Below are 14,358 nucleotides of genomic sequence, written 5' to 3'. Positions count from 1 at the left end.
GGGATCAGTGATCAGTTTTGGTCAAGACGAGGCCAGTCCCAGGTGTAGGCTGTTTGTTTCAGCCTCTGACACTGACAACAAGTCAAAACAACAACAACAAATAATAATAATTATCTGTCCCTCATTAAGGTTTGTTTTGGTGATTGAACAACAGGCCTGTAGCCTCATTAAATTAATGAAGACACAAAGGCAGCACGGCAAGAAAGCAGCCTTTAATATTACAAGTGTCTTTCTCTGATCCATCTCCTTACCGAGGAGATGATTGTTTTTAAACGTTTTTAGAGATCAGCCTTTCCCTCTGAGTTATGAAACTGTATACCCCATGCAATCTAAATCTTTTAGCGTTAATATAAAATGTGGCTGTATCACACTTCCCTACTCAGCTCCCAATGGAGCAGAGACATCCAACTCCTCCTCTTGCTGTTCAAGTTACAACCAAAGCACTACCATACAGTGCTTGTGCATCCGGCCTCTGGGAAATAGAGCAGTTCTTTCTGGGCAGAGAATTGAAGAAACAGCCATTTGAGTGAATCTCACAGTAATTGAAAACCCCAAATCAGAGTAAACATGAAGTAAACACGCATACTATGTGGGAGAGAACAGGCAGTGATCAGGGGTTGTTTGCTTTATGAAGCTGATAATCACATATAACTGCACTAGATGGCAGTAGATGGCCAAACCAGGCAGTCTCTTCAATTAGCTGACCTGGAGTCATTAAAAAAAAAAAAGCCTTCTTCAGCCTTCTTCATCCACTCTGTGTTGTTTCTCCAAATACTTACCAGAGAATGAGCTATTCAAGAAAAAAGCATTGTTATGTGTAACAGCAGAGTTTTCCCAGGCAAAGAATAGGAAAAGTTACATCCTTTCCTTAAATGTAATATATGCCCTAGAGTTGGCTTTGTATTCTGAGCTACTGAGACAGCTGTCTGTACAGAAATCCATATTTGTGATGGATTTTTCAGCATGATTGTTGAACTTTAACACAGAATTGTGAGTGTAGAAATTATTTTTAAAAAAAACAAGGCTTCCATTTTATTCCGAGAGACTGGCAACAAAACATTTACCTATGACCATATCGATTGCTGGACACATTTTCCTCGCAACAGACAGCATTGTGGCTGCAGCTGAAATATTTGTGTGATGTTAGGTAATCTGTGTTTGCCCAGTTGTTCACTGGAGTAAGAAAAAAATTACGGACAAACAACAAAATGTGGCCCAGAAACCCAGATACAAAGTTATAACAGCAAAATTCCTACAATGAAGCTCCTGTTGATTCTGTGACTTCAGGCGTGTGGGTCACAGAAGCAAAAACTAAAATTTTCTGGGTCCAGATTTCTGTTACTGCACTGTAATATCAGTAGGCTATAATTAGTGAGTTGTGAGAAAGAACATGACAGATGACATAGGCTGTAAGCTGTGGTATGTGCCTCAGTCGCGCCACTGTATTACCAGAATGAATCCACGATACTTTATCTAATTAAGGTGCTGTTGACTCAATTAGATTAAATGGCTTCTAACTGGTGAGCTCAGAAATCTGGTGTCAAATGACTTTTTTCTTTGTGTGTGTGTGTGTGTGTGTGTGTGTGTGTGTGTGTGTGTGTGTGTGTGTGTGTGTGAAGTGCCTTGTGTTCTGAAAATATCCTGTCTGTCCAGCAAAAAACCAAACAGTGCCCTAACACCCAGCTCAGAACAAGCTGTTAGAATTAAAAACACCAGTGTTTGATCAGACTACCAGACAGCCTTTGTCACAATCACCAGAAAACATTGGAAACACATCCACTAAATATTTTTCCAGTAAAGCAACAAGGAATATACTACTACATAATTTCGGATTTGAGAGCCTTCTTCTCTGGAAGAGCTGCTCCTTCAACAAAATAAATGATTGGATTAACAGTTTAAAAACTGTTTAACTCCATGGTGTGGCCTGCAATGTGTGTGTGTGAAATACACTCAGATAAGTTTTCATTTAGGGGCACTTGTTTTTCCTGTGTTTACATTCATTTATCAAATAGACCCAGTTGTACCTTAAGTGGTGGCCTCTCTTTTCTTTCCCCTGAAAAATGTTTAGAATTGATTTCAATCTAATCCTGTTCATGGAAAACATTGTAACAGGAATCAGCTGATAAGAATGTGGCTTTACTTCAGACAGGATAATTGTTTCCACTCCGAGTCGTTGTGGCTTTTTGCTGGATGATATTTCAGCAGTCACACAGCCTGGCCCGGAACAGCTAAAAGTGGTCACAGTTTGTTTTCAAATGTCAAATGTTTTTTTTTTTCTTTTTTTTGAAAGTCCCAAATCTTTTGAATTCCTCTCATAATGTAACATGATGTCGGCTCAAGCAGTAGCAGAGCCAGAGATGACAGTGGTTTTGTTGTGGAATTGTCTCTTCAGCTTGTATCAGCAGTAGTTTTACTTTGCTGAGTGTTACAGAACAGGGTGGTTCCCAGTGTGGGGGTCGAGACCTCCCAGGGGCTCCCAAGATAAACCTAGGGGGTTCATGACTTGAGGGATGGGAAAGAGGCTTCCACCTCCTCAGGCCTCTAATAATCACCGAAGTTAAAACAATTATGCCGTTGTTTAATCATACTGATCACAACTTGTGCTCACATTGATGTCATGAACTATGATGAGTGGTCACGAGTATAAACACTTAGTTTTTGGGAGCATTTGGGAGCCACTGTAGTGCAGAGCAGTGATGGGCTGATAAATGACTGCGGTGTATGGAGGCCAATAAAGGCCACAATTGTTTCATTTTTAATATGTAAATTTAAAGATTACTGAATGTATAAGCATGGACCTAAAATTTTCTTTTATGTATGTATTTGTTTAATTTTGAAAATCATCTATATGGATTGCTTTGAAATCCTCACATTGAAATTTCTTTTTGGCAAAATCAACAGCAACTTTTCAAAAAATTTAAATTACGGAAAACAAATTTAAGCATCCATGATTTCCAGCTGGTCGTCCATCTGTCTCTTTTGGATCTTGTTACTTGATACCATTCAGGCTTTATCAGTGGTATTTAGATTTCACAGTCATACAGTATATTCAGTTGCTTGCACACAAAGCGCACACGACCAGTGTTACACAGTTTTATATTTTATTTTTTCAATGCAACAGATGATGTTATGTAAGTAATAACGCACGACAAGGTGTCCCAATACAACAAAATAATGGATGACATCAAGTCATTATTTTTCTATATTTGGACATTTCAGAGTTTGTTATTGAGCTTATACCATGACCACTTACTAAAGAAAAAAAAAAGGTTAGGGAGTTTTCTGGCAACACAGCATGGCAGCATGTAGCAGACATATTATGCTATGTTTTTCTGTAATTTTTAATACTGTACCTTGCACAATAACTTATACAGATTGTTAAACTGTAATGAATTGTAATTGAGATGTCATCTAATATTTTATACAGATAGAAAACAGCCATTTTTCATAGTCATGGTAGAACTTAATACAGACTAGGGGATTTAAGCAAGATAACTATTGTGCAGATACAGACAGAGTCCCAGCTCAAAACAGAAAAGTTAAGACTGAAAACAGACACCAGAACTGAGTATTTGAATCCACAGCCCCCTTTTTTTTTCTCACTGATATTACACTGAACAGTTTGTGTGATGAGAACAAATGTTTCTTAACTGGACAGTAAAGGCAGCCTTGCCACAATTACGACCTTTTATCAAGTCAGGCAACTTTTGTAATTTGCTACAGATTCATAAATAGATAACTTACCAAATAATATACTGTACAAAAAGAGTTTATGCTGTCATATTTGAAACCGCAGGCCACGTACACTGTGTCCAGAGGTTTACTGGAATGCATTTAAACCTTGCACTTAAGTATTGCCTTATTCAGGAGCGCAGAGTCTTTTGCAAACAGTATTGAGATGACACTGGGAAGTTCAACTTTGGTGTCAGCTAATGTCTGTAAAGTGCTGAGTTGCAGTAGGCCATCTCTTGTCCACAGAGACAGTCACAGTGTTCCCGCCTCTTTTCCATACAGTCAATCCAGTCACCTCTCTGGGATTCAGCTATGTTTCTCAGGGCCAGTGGTTGTACTCTTCTTTAGCTTGTCCTCACTGCTGTTTGGTCTCAGCCTTTGCAGGAATCACAGTAACGGCTGGAGAACAGAGTCTCTTTCAGTAGCTTGACATTTTACAGTTCATCCGTCCTTTTCCTGCAGTGTGAAGCTGAAAAGAGATGGACATATTAGCATGCAGCGTTGCCCCTACCACAAAATACATGTGTTTATCATGCAGACTGGATATTTTTAAAGTGGTAGGAATAGACGAGGTGACATCAGGCTGGGAGGAATTGCTGTCGTAATCAGTTTGACTTTATGTTTTGTAATTGTGCTGTTTAATCTCTGTTGTACAAGTTAAGTTGAGTATGTCACTCTCATTTGCCTTCTTCATCTTATTTATCCTTTAAATTCTGAACCCATGGTCTATTTTTTAACTCTTATTTAATTTCAGTATTACTGAAACGTAACTGATGCCAAGGCCAGCTTCCTATCTAATTATGAACCTCATTATATCTTTGACTTGCTGTGCAGCCCTGTGAGTTGTAACCCAACGAGCAATGAGCTTTTTACTGTGCCTTAGTGTATGACTTGTTGGCCTGTGCTGGTCACACCCTGTACAGCATTTCAGTTTCTATCAGATAAAAAAGCTCCAAGACAACAACACCCGTTTGTTGTCTTACAGGTTATTTATAAGCATGTTGGTGTTTTCATGTGGAAAACAGCATCGATATAATCACTGCAACTATTCCCTTTTTTTTCTTTCTAATTACAGAAAGTTTTTTTTTTTTTTTGCAAAGTTGCCCTCATCCTTTTTATCCTCTGTGAAACTTTACCTTTTTTCCCTAACAAGACAGGAATTCTGATGCTATCACCTCCACTGTACATGTCTCCACAGGAAGACATAAACTATCTAGAACTGTAAGCTTCACAGAAATGTGAAAGCTTACAGGAAGAAGTACGCAGGAAACAATTTACAATATGACTTCATCCGAATTCCCATAGTTTTGTGGATTCTAACTCTGTACAGTAGAATCACTGCAGTATGGTCTGTTGTACTCACGTGGTAAAGGTAGGAGTGATTTTAAACTGATGCATTTGGAAAAAAAATCCCTCCAGGAATAATATTCTGTTATACATTCTGTTGAATCTCACACTCACTTTAAAGTCGTTGGATTATTTTAAATTACAAACCACAGACGTGGCGTGCACATATTTTGTAGTCTCCATTCATGTTAAAAGAGCTAAGCTCATCAAAAGTAAGGAAAATCCATCCATCATCTGTGGCATGTGTATTTTCTGTCTTTGAATGTGCCTCTTAAAGCAGGATGATATTCTCTGGCATAAGGACTGCAAACAGAAAATTAGTTACCAAGTTGTCAGTAATTTGTTGTATTGTTGTTTGGTAGTTCTACAAGTTGCTGGGAAAATTAAAAATGTACATATTAAATAAAACAGAAATGTTTATGACTTATCAGAATCTGACAACAAAACCAGTCACAAAATTCAGCTACAGATGATTTCTTCCCGTGAAAAGTACGGCTTGCCATCAAACCAAATTTAAATATCAAGCATAAAAATATTAACATCCTGAATCCTGCTTTTACTGTAATACAAAGTCTTGATATTGAAAGCTTCAGCCATGCAGTACTGATTTTAGCTGCTGTTATAGGGATACAGCAGTCAGTCTTTATTGTTTTTTTTTGTTTTTTTTAATTTTTTTTTTTATCTGTCCAAACTCTAACAATTTAGAGCTATACACTTTTCAAGTGTTTGCTCAACTCCCGGATGCCTCCATTCAAAGACCATGATGCAATGATTGGCTCTGATATCAGCCAAGCTTGAAAGGGAGTGTTGGAGGTTTCCCACAGGTCACTACCATCATGTTTTGCTTTATCCTGCTCCTTGTTTCATGCTCTCTGGGGCCTGATCTCGCTCTAGGCTAACTGAACGCATGTTATGGAAGTCGGTGTGTGAAGCTCAGTCGGAGGCACCATTATCATACTGCTGAGAAAAGCTCAGAATTACAGGGTTCACAGCTCGAGGCGGGGGGGAGCATTAGCTTCTTCTAAAACACCATCAAAACATCATGTTGCCCTAATGTGTGCCTAATGATATGCTCACTGCAGTACCTTAACTTATTACACCAGCACTCAGGCTGCTTTGAAATCACATGGAGCTGTAACCTGCCACACATTAGCAGCTCTTTGCAGTAAAAAGCTTGTCAATCACAGGCTCTGCAGAAAAAGTCTGTCGCCAGTTCAAATTCCTGTTTTAATACGACTTATCCCGCACGGTACATGGCACACTAGAAATAAGTGTTTGCACTTTTCTCAAATTTTCCTCCATATTTGCTGCATGCAGTATTTTTTTTTTCACACCAACAAAGTGTCCTTTTAATACAGCATCAGGTGTTTTTGGGAGGATACTGCATGCATGTGCGGGAAATACAATTATATCTTCATATTTAGCCAGCATAAAGATACAGTTTGTTCCAGTAACACACAGTTACTTACAGTATAAACCTGAGATGCCAGGTTTATAAACACAATGTCCTTTTAGATTTGTCCTCATGAGTTGTCAACTAATATGTCTGAAATATTTACACAATCATTTGGAGTAATGAGCCACTCGTAGTGACTTTATTGAGTCAGTATTTATACTGGAAATGTCATTCTCCACCATCTCTCTCTGCTTTGTGTGATGTTCAGTTATTCGTGTTAATTTAGCTCACACCACAGTTTAAAGTTCACAAGTTGAGAATTAGAACATATGTCCAAATATATACACCATGTGTATTTATTTTTATGTTATGAGCAGATATTTTTTTGTGTGTGCTACCAATGAAAACAGAGTCCATAAAATCTGTTCACAACAGCAGATCAGATCAGAAACACCTGCACTGCTTGCCAGCTGTTGCTTTTTTTTTTGTCCGTGTGCCATTAGAATCTGCTTTTCACATGATATCTTAATATGTTACGTTAATATTTATCCTCCGATAGTTTTTCTAGGATGGAAAATATTTTTGTTCATGGGCACTGGATGGCCATGTACGATTTCTTTCTTCCAGTCTTTCAAGCTGTTTTCTCAGTTACTCAGCAACATGTTGATATGTTGTTTCCTCCTGTGTGTCTATTGATGCTATAATTGTAATGGACGAGCTCCATAATACTGATATTGTTCCATGCTCTCACATGCCTCTATGGCTCCTGCACTGAAACTCTGAAAACAAATTAGTCCCGAGTCTTTGATAAGCTCAAGAGGAGAGTTGCAGTCATGTTTCTAAACCACTCTATCAGACATCTAATAAAAACTCTTCATTTCTGCTCCACATTCACACTGCAATTTAGTCCACAACCTAGTTGGCTGCTGCCCTGTGAAATAAAATGTTCTGCTCTCTGTTAGCTTAACTTTAGTGTTCTCAATCACGGATAAACTGTGCTAACAAACTCCCTCTATTCATAACACACAGCAATGCCTTTCGAATACATGAAGATTTTGTAAAGTAACTCCAATAAACATCTTAGGACTAATTTAGAAGCTGTCTGTCTCACTTTAGAGCAACATGACTGACAAAAACAAAGGGAGACACAACAAAAGCCCTCATTAATCCCGTAGGGAAAAAATGGACTGCACAACTTAGCACATTTGCCACTTTGATGACCAAAACATCTGAATCTGTGATGATGAAAGTTGAATTAGGAATACCGTTATGCAGGGAATCTGTGAAAAAAATAACACTAGCCATATAACACAGTGCATACGTGACAGATGCTGAGGCTGCTGTGGATGTTGATAAGGGCAGCAGTGATATGCCTGCATGTATTTCTGTGAAAACAAAGTAACTATCGATAATGGCTATTCTGTGCGTTGCGGTAAAGCCACCTGTCCCTAGTAACCATTCATGTTAGTGGTTGTACCTGGCTTTTCATCAGACCTGTGATAAATCAGCCACTGATTTAACCAATCCGGCTGCTACATGTTGTCCGGGGGTTTAGAGGAAATATGCTGCTCAGCTGCTCTTTTGTGTTGCAGGTTAAATAGATGTAGAAAGTTGATAGGGATGACTGTGTGCGGGGTGGGCGCGTGGTCTCTAGATGCCTAGCATGGCATTATTGGCACTCTGAATTAAGAGCTTCAGCAGTCCAGACTCTACCAGGAACAGTCTCTGTCATATTCCTCCATGAAATCAGTCTTCGAGCCGTGGCCCCATTGGAGTCATTTTCAAACGGCTGGTCTCACTTAAGTTTGTAATCCTGCTCAAAGCGCAGGGTGAGTCCACTGAGCCTTCCCCTTGGGGTGATTTACTACAGAACACACCAGGCTCCTTTTAAGGAAGACTTTTATATACTCCTACATGTCTCTTGTTTTACAGCCCCATTGATTATGTCTGTAAAATTCCACTGAGGAGATGTCTTGTAATGACAAGAGAAACATGATATATAGTTTGCAGAGTAAATATTTAAAATTAAACTTCCCTCTGTCATAAAGCTGGATTACCCATGGGAATTCACATGCACAAGGCAAGGTGTGCTGTAGTGTAAGAATTGTGCCACTTGTCAAATTAAATTGAATTAGGATTTGTGAGTCTAAATTCACTATATATATATATATATATATATATATATATATCATATTATATCATATTATAAATGTTTCAAACCCTTTCAAACTTTCTGAGCATTTCTAATTAGAAATTCATAATTGTAGATAAATTAGTTCTGTTGCATAGAAATTAATATACACAAACTACAATTTAAAATGCAACTCTAACACAAAAGCTCTCAGTTTGTCACAACATACTGGCACTTAAAAGCTTCAGTTATGACCCATGTTGGGGACATCAACCAAACATGGTGGTTAGATATTTCTTATTATGATAAGTTATTACATTTTGAACAAGCAGGCTTATAAAATAAAGAGTATTTGTTTTCTTGTCTGTAATAAAGCTGTAATAAAATCTGGAATTAATGCTGCAACAGGCAGTACACCCTCTGAGAACTGAACCTGAAATCTTGTGGAATAGTGGAAGTCATTAATTGACAGTAATTTCTAAACTTTTTTTTTTTTTTTAAAGAAATTTAAAAGTAATTTTGGAAAAAAAGCAGTCTCAACTAAATTCAATTTCAGTCTACAGTATTCAAATTTGCAGCAGTTTACAATGATCAAATGAATCAAACGTTCAGCCGTCCAACCCCAGTTAACCTGTGTTAATGAGGGTGTCCTCATTGGCTGTCTGTCTTGTAAACAGCCTCCCCAGTAATGGGGGAAGTCTTGTGTGTAGGTGATAAAGATTTATCAGCTGCAGGGGGTGTTGGGCAGGGCGCACTGAGGCCCACTGACAGGCAGGGAGCCGTGCTAATATTTGGAAATGCCCAATGCAGTTCTCTGAATCAGCGTTTCAAACATCGCCCAGTGGTTTTACAAAACCACGTTACAGTCATCATTATCTTTGTGGGACATGGTTTTTCACATACCACATAATAAAATTGACAAAAAAAATCTACATTTGCAGTATTGAGGTTTATATAAAATACAAAATTAATGTTAATTAATTAATGTTATTGTTATCGTTATCTATCATTAACAGGTGTGCTAAAAACATACTACCACCCCAAACACAGTACTAGTAACTGTACTGTGGCATCTGTGGACATCAGATTCAAAGACTGGTTGCAGGTACCACAGTGCAGTAACCCATACAGGTGCACTCCTCAAATGTTTATTGAATCATGCATTAGAACCCAAATATTGAGTTTCACTTTTAGTTTTATAATGTGGTAACAGTCCAACAGCAGCCAGTGCCTCAGAGACGATTTATTTTCTCTGCACTGTTCTGCTTGTTCTGTTTTACCCCTGGACAGCAGCACACTGATGTATTAGAACATGTCCAAATATGGATTTCTACTTTTATTAAATGCACAGTGGACAGTAAAACAGCCACTTTCTATCAAACTTGAAATTTCTCAAATTTTGCCTGTAGCCATGAGGATATTTATATATTTCTTTATCTTCTCTTGGATGTTTGACACTGTATATCATGAAGTTATATATAGTAAGCAAGCCAGGTGGGTGTGTATATGTAGAGTTCACTGTATAGATTTACATACATATCATGAAACCCACACTTAGAGACGCTTTGACAATACTTGATGCATGTTTTAAATATTTTAAAAACAAGTGGCTTTTTGTAACAGTAGAAATTACAAAAAAATGTAAAAAGTCTTCCTATTTTGTATGTATAGAAAGTGGGTTTTTTGTTTTTGATTATTTGTCAAACTGAAACTAGTACACAACTACAAATATGCATAAGTGTGTTTTTAACCATCATCATTGTGCATTACTCTGTGAATCCCCAGCAGGAGGTCTGAAAGCAGTAAATTCTCTGGGACATTGATTCTACACTGTAAGTCTTCACACTTCTGCTTCACTGCGCAAATAATCCACTCACATGCCACATGTGAGATCACTGAAGTAACACTAAGCTCTATGGAATCGTTCAAAAAAAGGACAAAAGCACACTGGAAACCTAAGATTTCAAACCAGCAGCCACAATCACACACTCCCTGTTCTTTCAGTATCACAGAGAGTTAACCAGAGAGTCAACGAGCTCCTCTCAAATAGGATTTCATAATGTTTCCTGTACTATTACAAAATATACTTTATTTAATATTTTTTTTAATTGCAAAATTTAGAAAACTTAAAACACTGGGTGTGACTGAGTAATGTACATCAGTGTTGTATAATCAGGATGTTGCCATTGAGACTGGTAGGTGTGTTGCCATTAACTATTGTTTTTGTGCTGGACAGTCAGTGAGTGTACATGAGTTGTCAACACTTCTTATAAACACTCACTTCACTTTTTGTACTTGAGGATGTAAATGTAATTATGTGTTTCTAGAAAGTGGACATTTTTAAAACATTCATTGCAGTAAAAAAAAAAAAAAAAGAAAAAAAGGACAGTATGGTGAAAAGAAGATAAAACAAAGGAACTTACAATTTGGCTTCTGGTTCTGATAATTCACTGAACTGTGTGCTGCCGTTGGATTGCAGAGCACCAGAGGAAGCCTCCTCACTTTTGCTGCTTCCCTGTGAACTGGCCAGGCTCTCGCAGACCTCAGTCGCACTGGTCGGAGACTTTTGGAAAGAGCTAGCCATGCCTGATTCGGCTTGCCACAGAAAGCAGGAGCAGCGAGTCCGCAGCTCTTTATAGAAAGTATTGAGCTGCAGGGTGGACAGCCACAGACAGCCCAGCAGGTTCTTGAACGCAGTACGAAACTCTGGACTCCTGCAGTAGATGATAGGATTGAGGCCGGAGTTGATGTAACCCAGCCAGTTTAACAGTCGGAAGACTTTCTCAGGGGGAATGTCTCTATTAAAAGCGTTGATGATGTTGGCGACAAAGAACGGCAGCCAGCACACAGTGAAAGTCCCCATGATGATACCCAAAGTCTTGAGGGCCTTGTGCTCTTTGACCAGTATTAGCCGTGATGGCCTTCGCTTGGCACTCTTTCTCCTCGCTGCGCTGTTGCAGCCGCTGGAGCCTGCACAGGCCGATGGCAGGATATTGTTGGCATGGGAGCCAACTTGCGTCTGTGCTGTTGTACACTCATTCTGGAAACGCATGCGATTCTTATCTATGAGCTGGACCTGCCGTGTCGCTATTAGAAAGACTCTAGCATACACAAATATCATTATGAGCAGTGGAATGTAAAAAGACACTATAGAAGATATAATAGCAAAGGCCCTGTTGGTCACAAAGTCACAGCATGCAGGGTCATTGTAGCACTTGTGCGCTTCTGAGTCTTCTTCTCCTGCACGCCAGTACCCTTTCATAATTGGCACAAAGGAAGTTAAGGCAGACACAACCCACACTAAACAAACTATTATCCTGGCATGCCGCTTACTGAGTAGAACCTTGTGTCGGAGCGGCCTGGTAATAGCTATGTACCGATCCACTGCTATGACACACAGTGTCTCGATGCTCGCTGTCACACACAGGACGTCCACAGAAGTCCAGAACTCACAAAACGTGCGACTGAGTTGCCAGTCACCCGTCACCACTATTGTGGCCCCCAGAGGCACCACAAGGACTCCCATGATGAGGTCCGCACATGCCAGGGACATGATGAAAATGTTTGTTGTCGTCTGTAGTTGCAAAGTACGCGCTATAGCGATGATGACCAGCAGGTTGCCAACCACTATGATCAGAATGATGGTGACCAGTATGATGAGGCTCCAGTGTCCCAACGCATCGTGGTAGGTTTTGGTTGTGTTAAACCCCAAGGATGCTGAAGCGCTCAGGTTTCCATCCATTATTCACCAGCTCAGTTCAGTCAGAAGAAGCTGAAGATGTGATTTTCACGTCAAAGTTAACACTACTGAAACATCTGCACTTCTCACAAGCATTATAAATCTTCTCAAAATAAAGTTCTTGAAGTTTTCTTAACTAAATAATAGTTATTCTTTACTTTGCAGTGCTTACATTTCTCACTCTGGGAGTCTTGTTTGGCAGCGTTCAAAAGGCAGTAGAGGCTCTCCATGTTTCCAAAGATGTGATTGCCTGTGGAAGTTCTTTTGGTCTAGGCAACAGCAACATGATCTCCAAAAACATGTATCCACGCTGTCCACAAAGCCAAAAAATAGTAGTTCATGGAGTTGCAGCACTTTTATGAATCCACGAAAAATGTCCAAATATTAAAATTAAAAAAACAACAAGTTTTAGAGAAGAAAACCCGCCCTTGTCCATTTAAATGCGTCCACTGGGATTAGTTTGCTGTGTTTTCGCTGAATCTTGCATGAGCCACAATGCCACAGTTGGACTGTTGGGAGATGAAGCAAACAGTGACGCTGCTGCGAGAACCACCAGAGTGCACCAGAGTGGCTGCCCACTCTTTCTTTTGCTCTCTCTCTCTCTCTCTCTCTCTCTCTCTCTCTCTCTCCCTCTCTCTCAGTGCAGGTTGCCCAAGATTGTATTGGCTCTAGTCACACGCAGGCAGAGGGGAGGAGTTGAAAGTGTGTCTGTGTGTTGAAGCCATACAGGGATCAGTAATCTAATAGAGCCACACACATATGAATAATGACACACAGACACACATATATAACTTTAAGTAAAGAGCTACAACTAATTGTGTAGTGTGTGTTAAAATGCCACAACTGCAAAATAATCTTTGTGCCACACGGCTGTAAATTTATAACTGTGATGACTGTCAGCTCTTTGTACTTTACTGTCACTGATGTTGTGTTGACTGTAGCAGCTACACTAAGCTTGTTGCCCCATCATTTGTCACCTGACTGTGTCAACATTATGACAGGCTTTTCCACTGCTGGCGTCTGTTCTGATTGTCAAATGATGCTGCATTATGTCAAACGTACACTTCTCAACAACTTTTCATTGATTTCAACAGTGGCTTTAAAATAATGGACACTTTTGACAAGTTTAGCTGTTTAATTGTGATTCTAACTTGTTATCTCCAGTTTGATACTACAACTCTGAAAGTTTATTTGTGATACAGTTTGCGGTCAGGTCCCTAGACCACAAGGCACGAGGCCCTCCCAACTGTAGAGAACAGGAAATAAGTGCCCTCCCTTTGACTCAAAGCAGTAAAAGAAAATAATAGATCGTTATCTCACTGTTACTCAAGCCAGTGCACTGAAGAAGAACAATCAGGCAAATGCCTTCCATGCGATTCACTTCAGATATCCAGCGGTCTGCTGCGGTGCCTAGCTGTCTTGTCACCAAGCAGTTCCTTCTTTGGTGTGATCAGCTCTGCATCTGCAGCTGTGATTACTCTGCGTTCATTCCCACCTTGGATTTTACTAATACTTAGTGAGGATAAATAAGCAAATACTCACTTGTGAATTTACATATTTGTTGGTAGTTATACAACTTTTATGACGCTTTTTGCCCTGAATATTTCAATGATTTTTGCTACTTGTATTTAACAATCTTTTTTTCAAAGCAGCTGTACCCAATATTTTTTACATTAACAAATGTATCAATTGACACAAATAAAAGAGGGTGACAACATGAAAAACTTTATATTTTGGCAAATACACTCATTCATTTTCTTGCCAAGAGTTAGACGAGGCGATTGTCTCCATCTGTCCATTCAATATTAGGCTACAGCCAAGAGGTGGTTAGCTTAGCTACCAGCACCTCTAAAGCTCAGTAAATTTAACTTTTTACAGTTTGTGTTTTGTACAAATAAAACAAGCAAGATATATCATGTTAATTTTTGAACTTTATATGTGCTGTTTGTTGGATTTTGTTACCTAAAAACAGGGCCAGGTAAGCTGTTCCTGCCAGTCTTGATGCCAAGCTAA

The 14,358-nt window shown here is 39.2% G+C and overlaps 1 protein-coding gene across 1 annotated transcript; it reads right to left on the bottom strand.

Annotated features, from left to right (window-relative positions):
* Window positions 1-3,087: 3,087 nt before the first annotated feature.
* Window positions 3,088-12,948, bottom strand: adrb3a (adrenoceptor beta 3a). Its single transcript, XM_041041779.1, has 3 exons — window positions 12,518-12,948; window positions 11,030-12,378; window positions 3,088-4,201 (listed from the first exon to the last, which is right to left on the bottom strand). Exons 2-3 carry the CDS (start codon window positions 12,346-12,348, stop codon window positions 4,174-4,176), a joined length of 1,347 nt encoding a protein of 448 aa, XP_040897713.1. The 5' UTR covers window positions 12,349-12,378; window positions 12,518-12,948; the 3' UTR covers window positions 3,088-4,173.
* Between the last annotated feature and the right edge of the window lie 1,410 nt (window positions 12,949-14,358).

Source organism: Toxotes jaculatrix, chromosome 7 (genome assembly GCF_017976425.1).
Source record: "Toxotes jaculatrix isolate fToxJac2 chromosome 7, fToxJac2.pri, whole genome shotgun sequence".
Taxonomy (NCBI): Eukaryota; Metazoa; Chordata; class Actinopteri; family Toxotidae; genus Toxotes; species Toxotes jaculatrix.
This window is presented reverse-complemented; position numbering and strand designations above follow the sequence as displayed.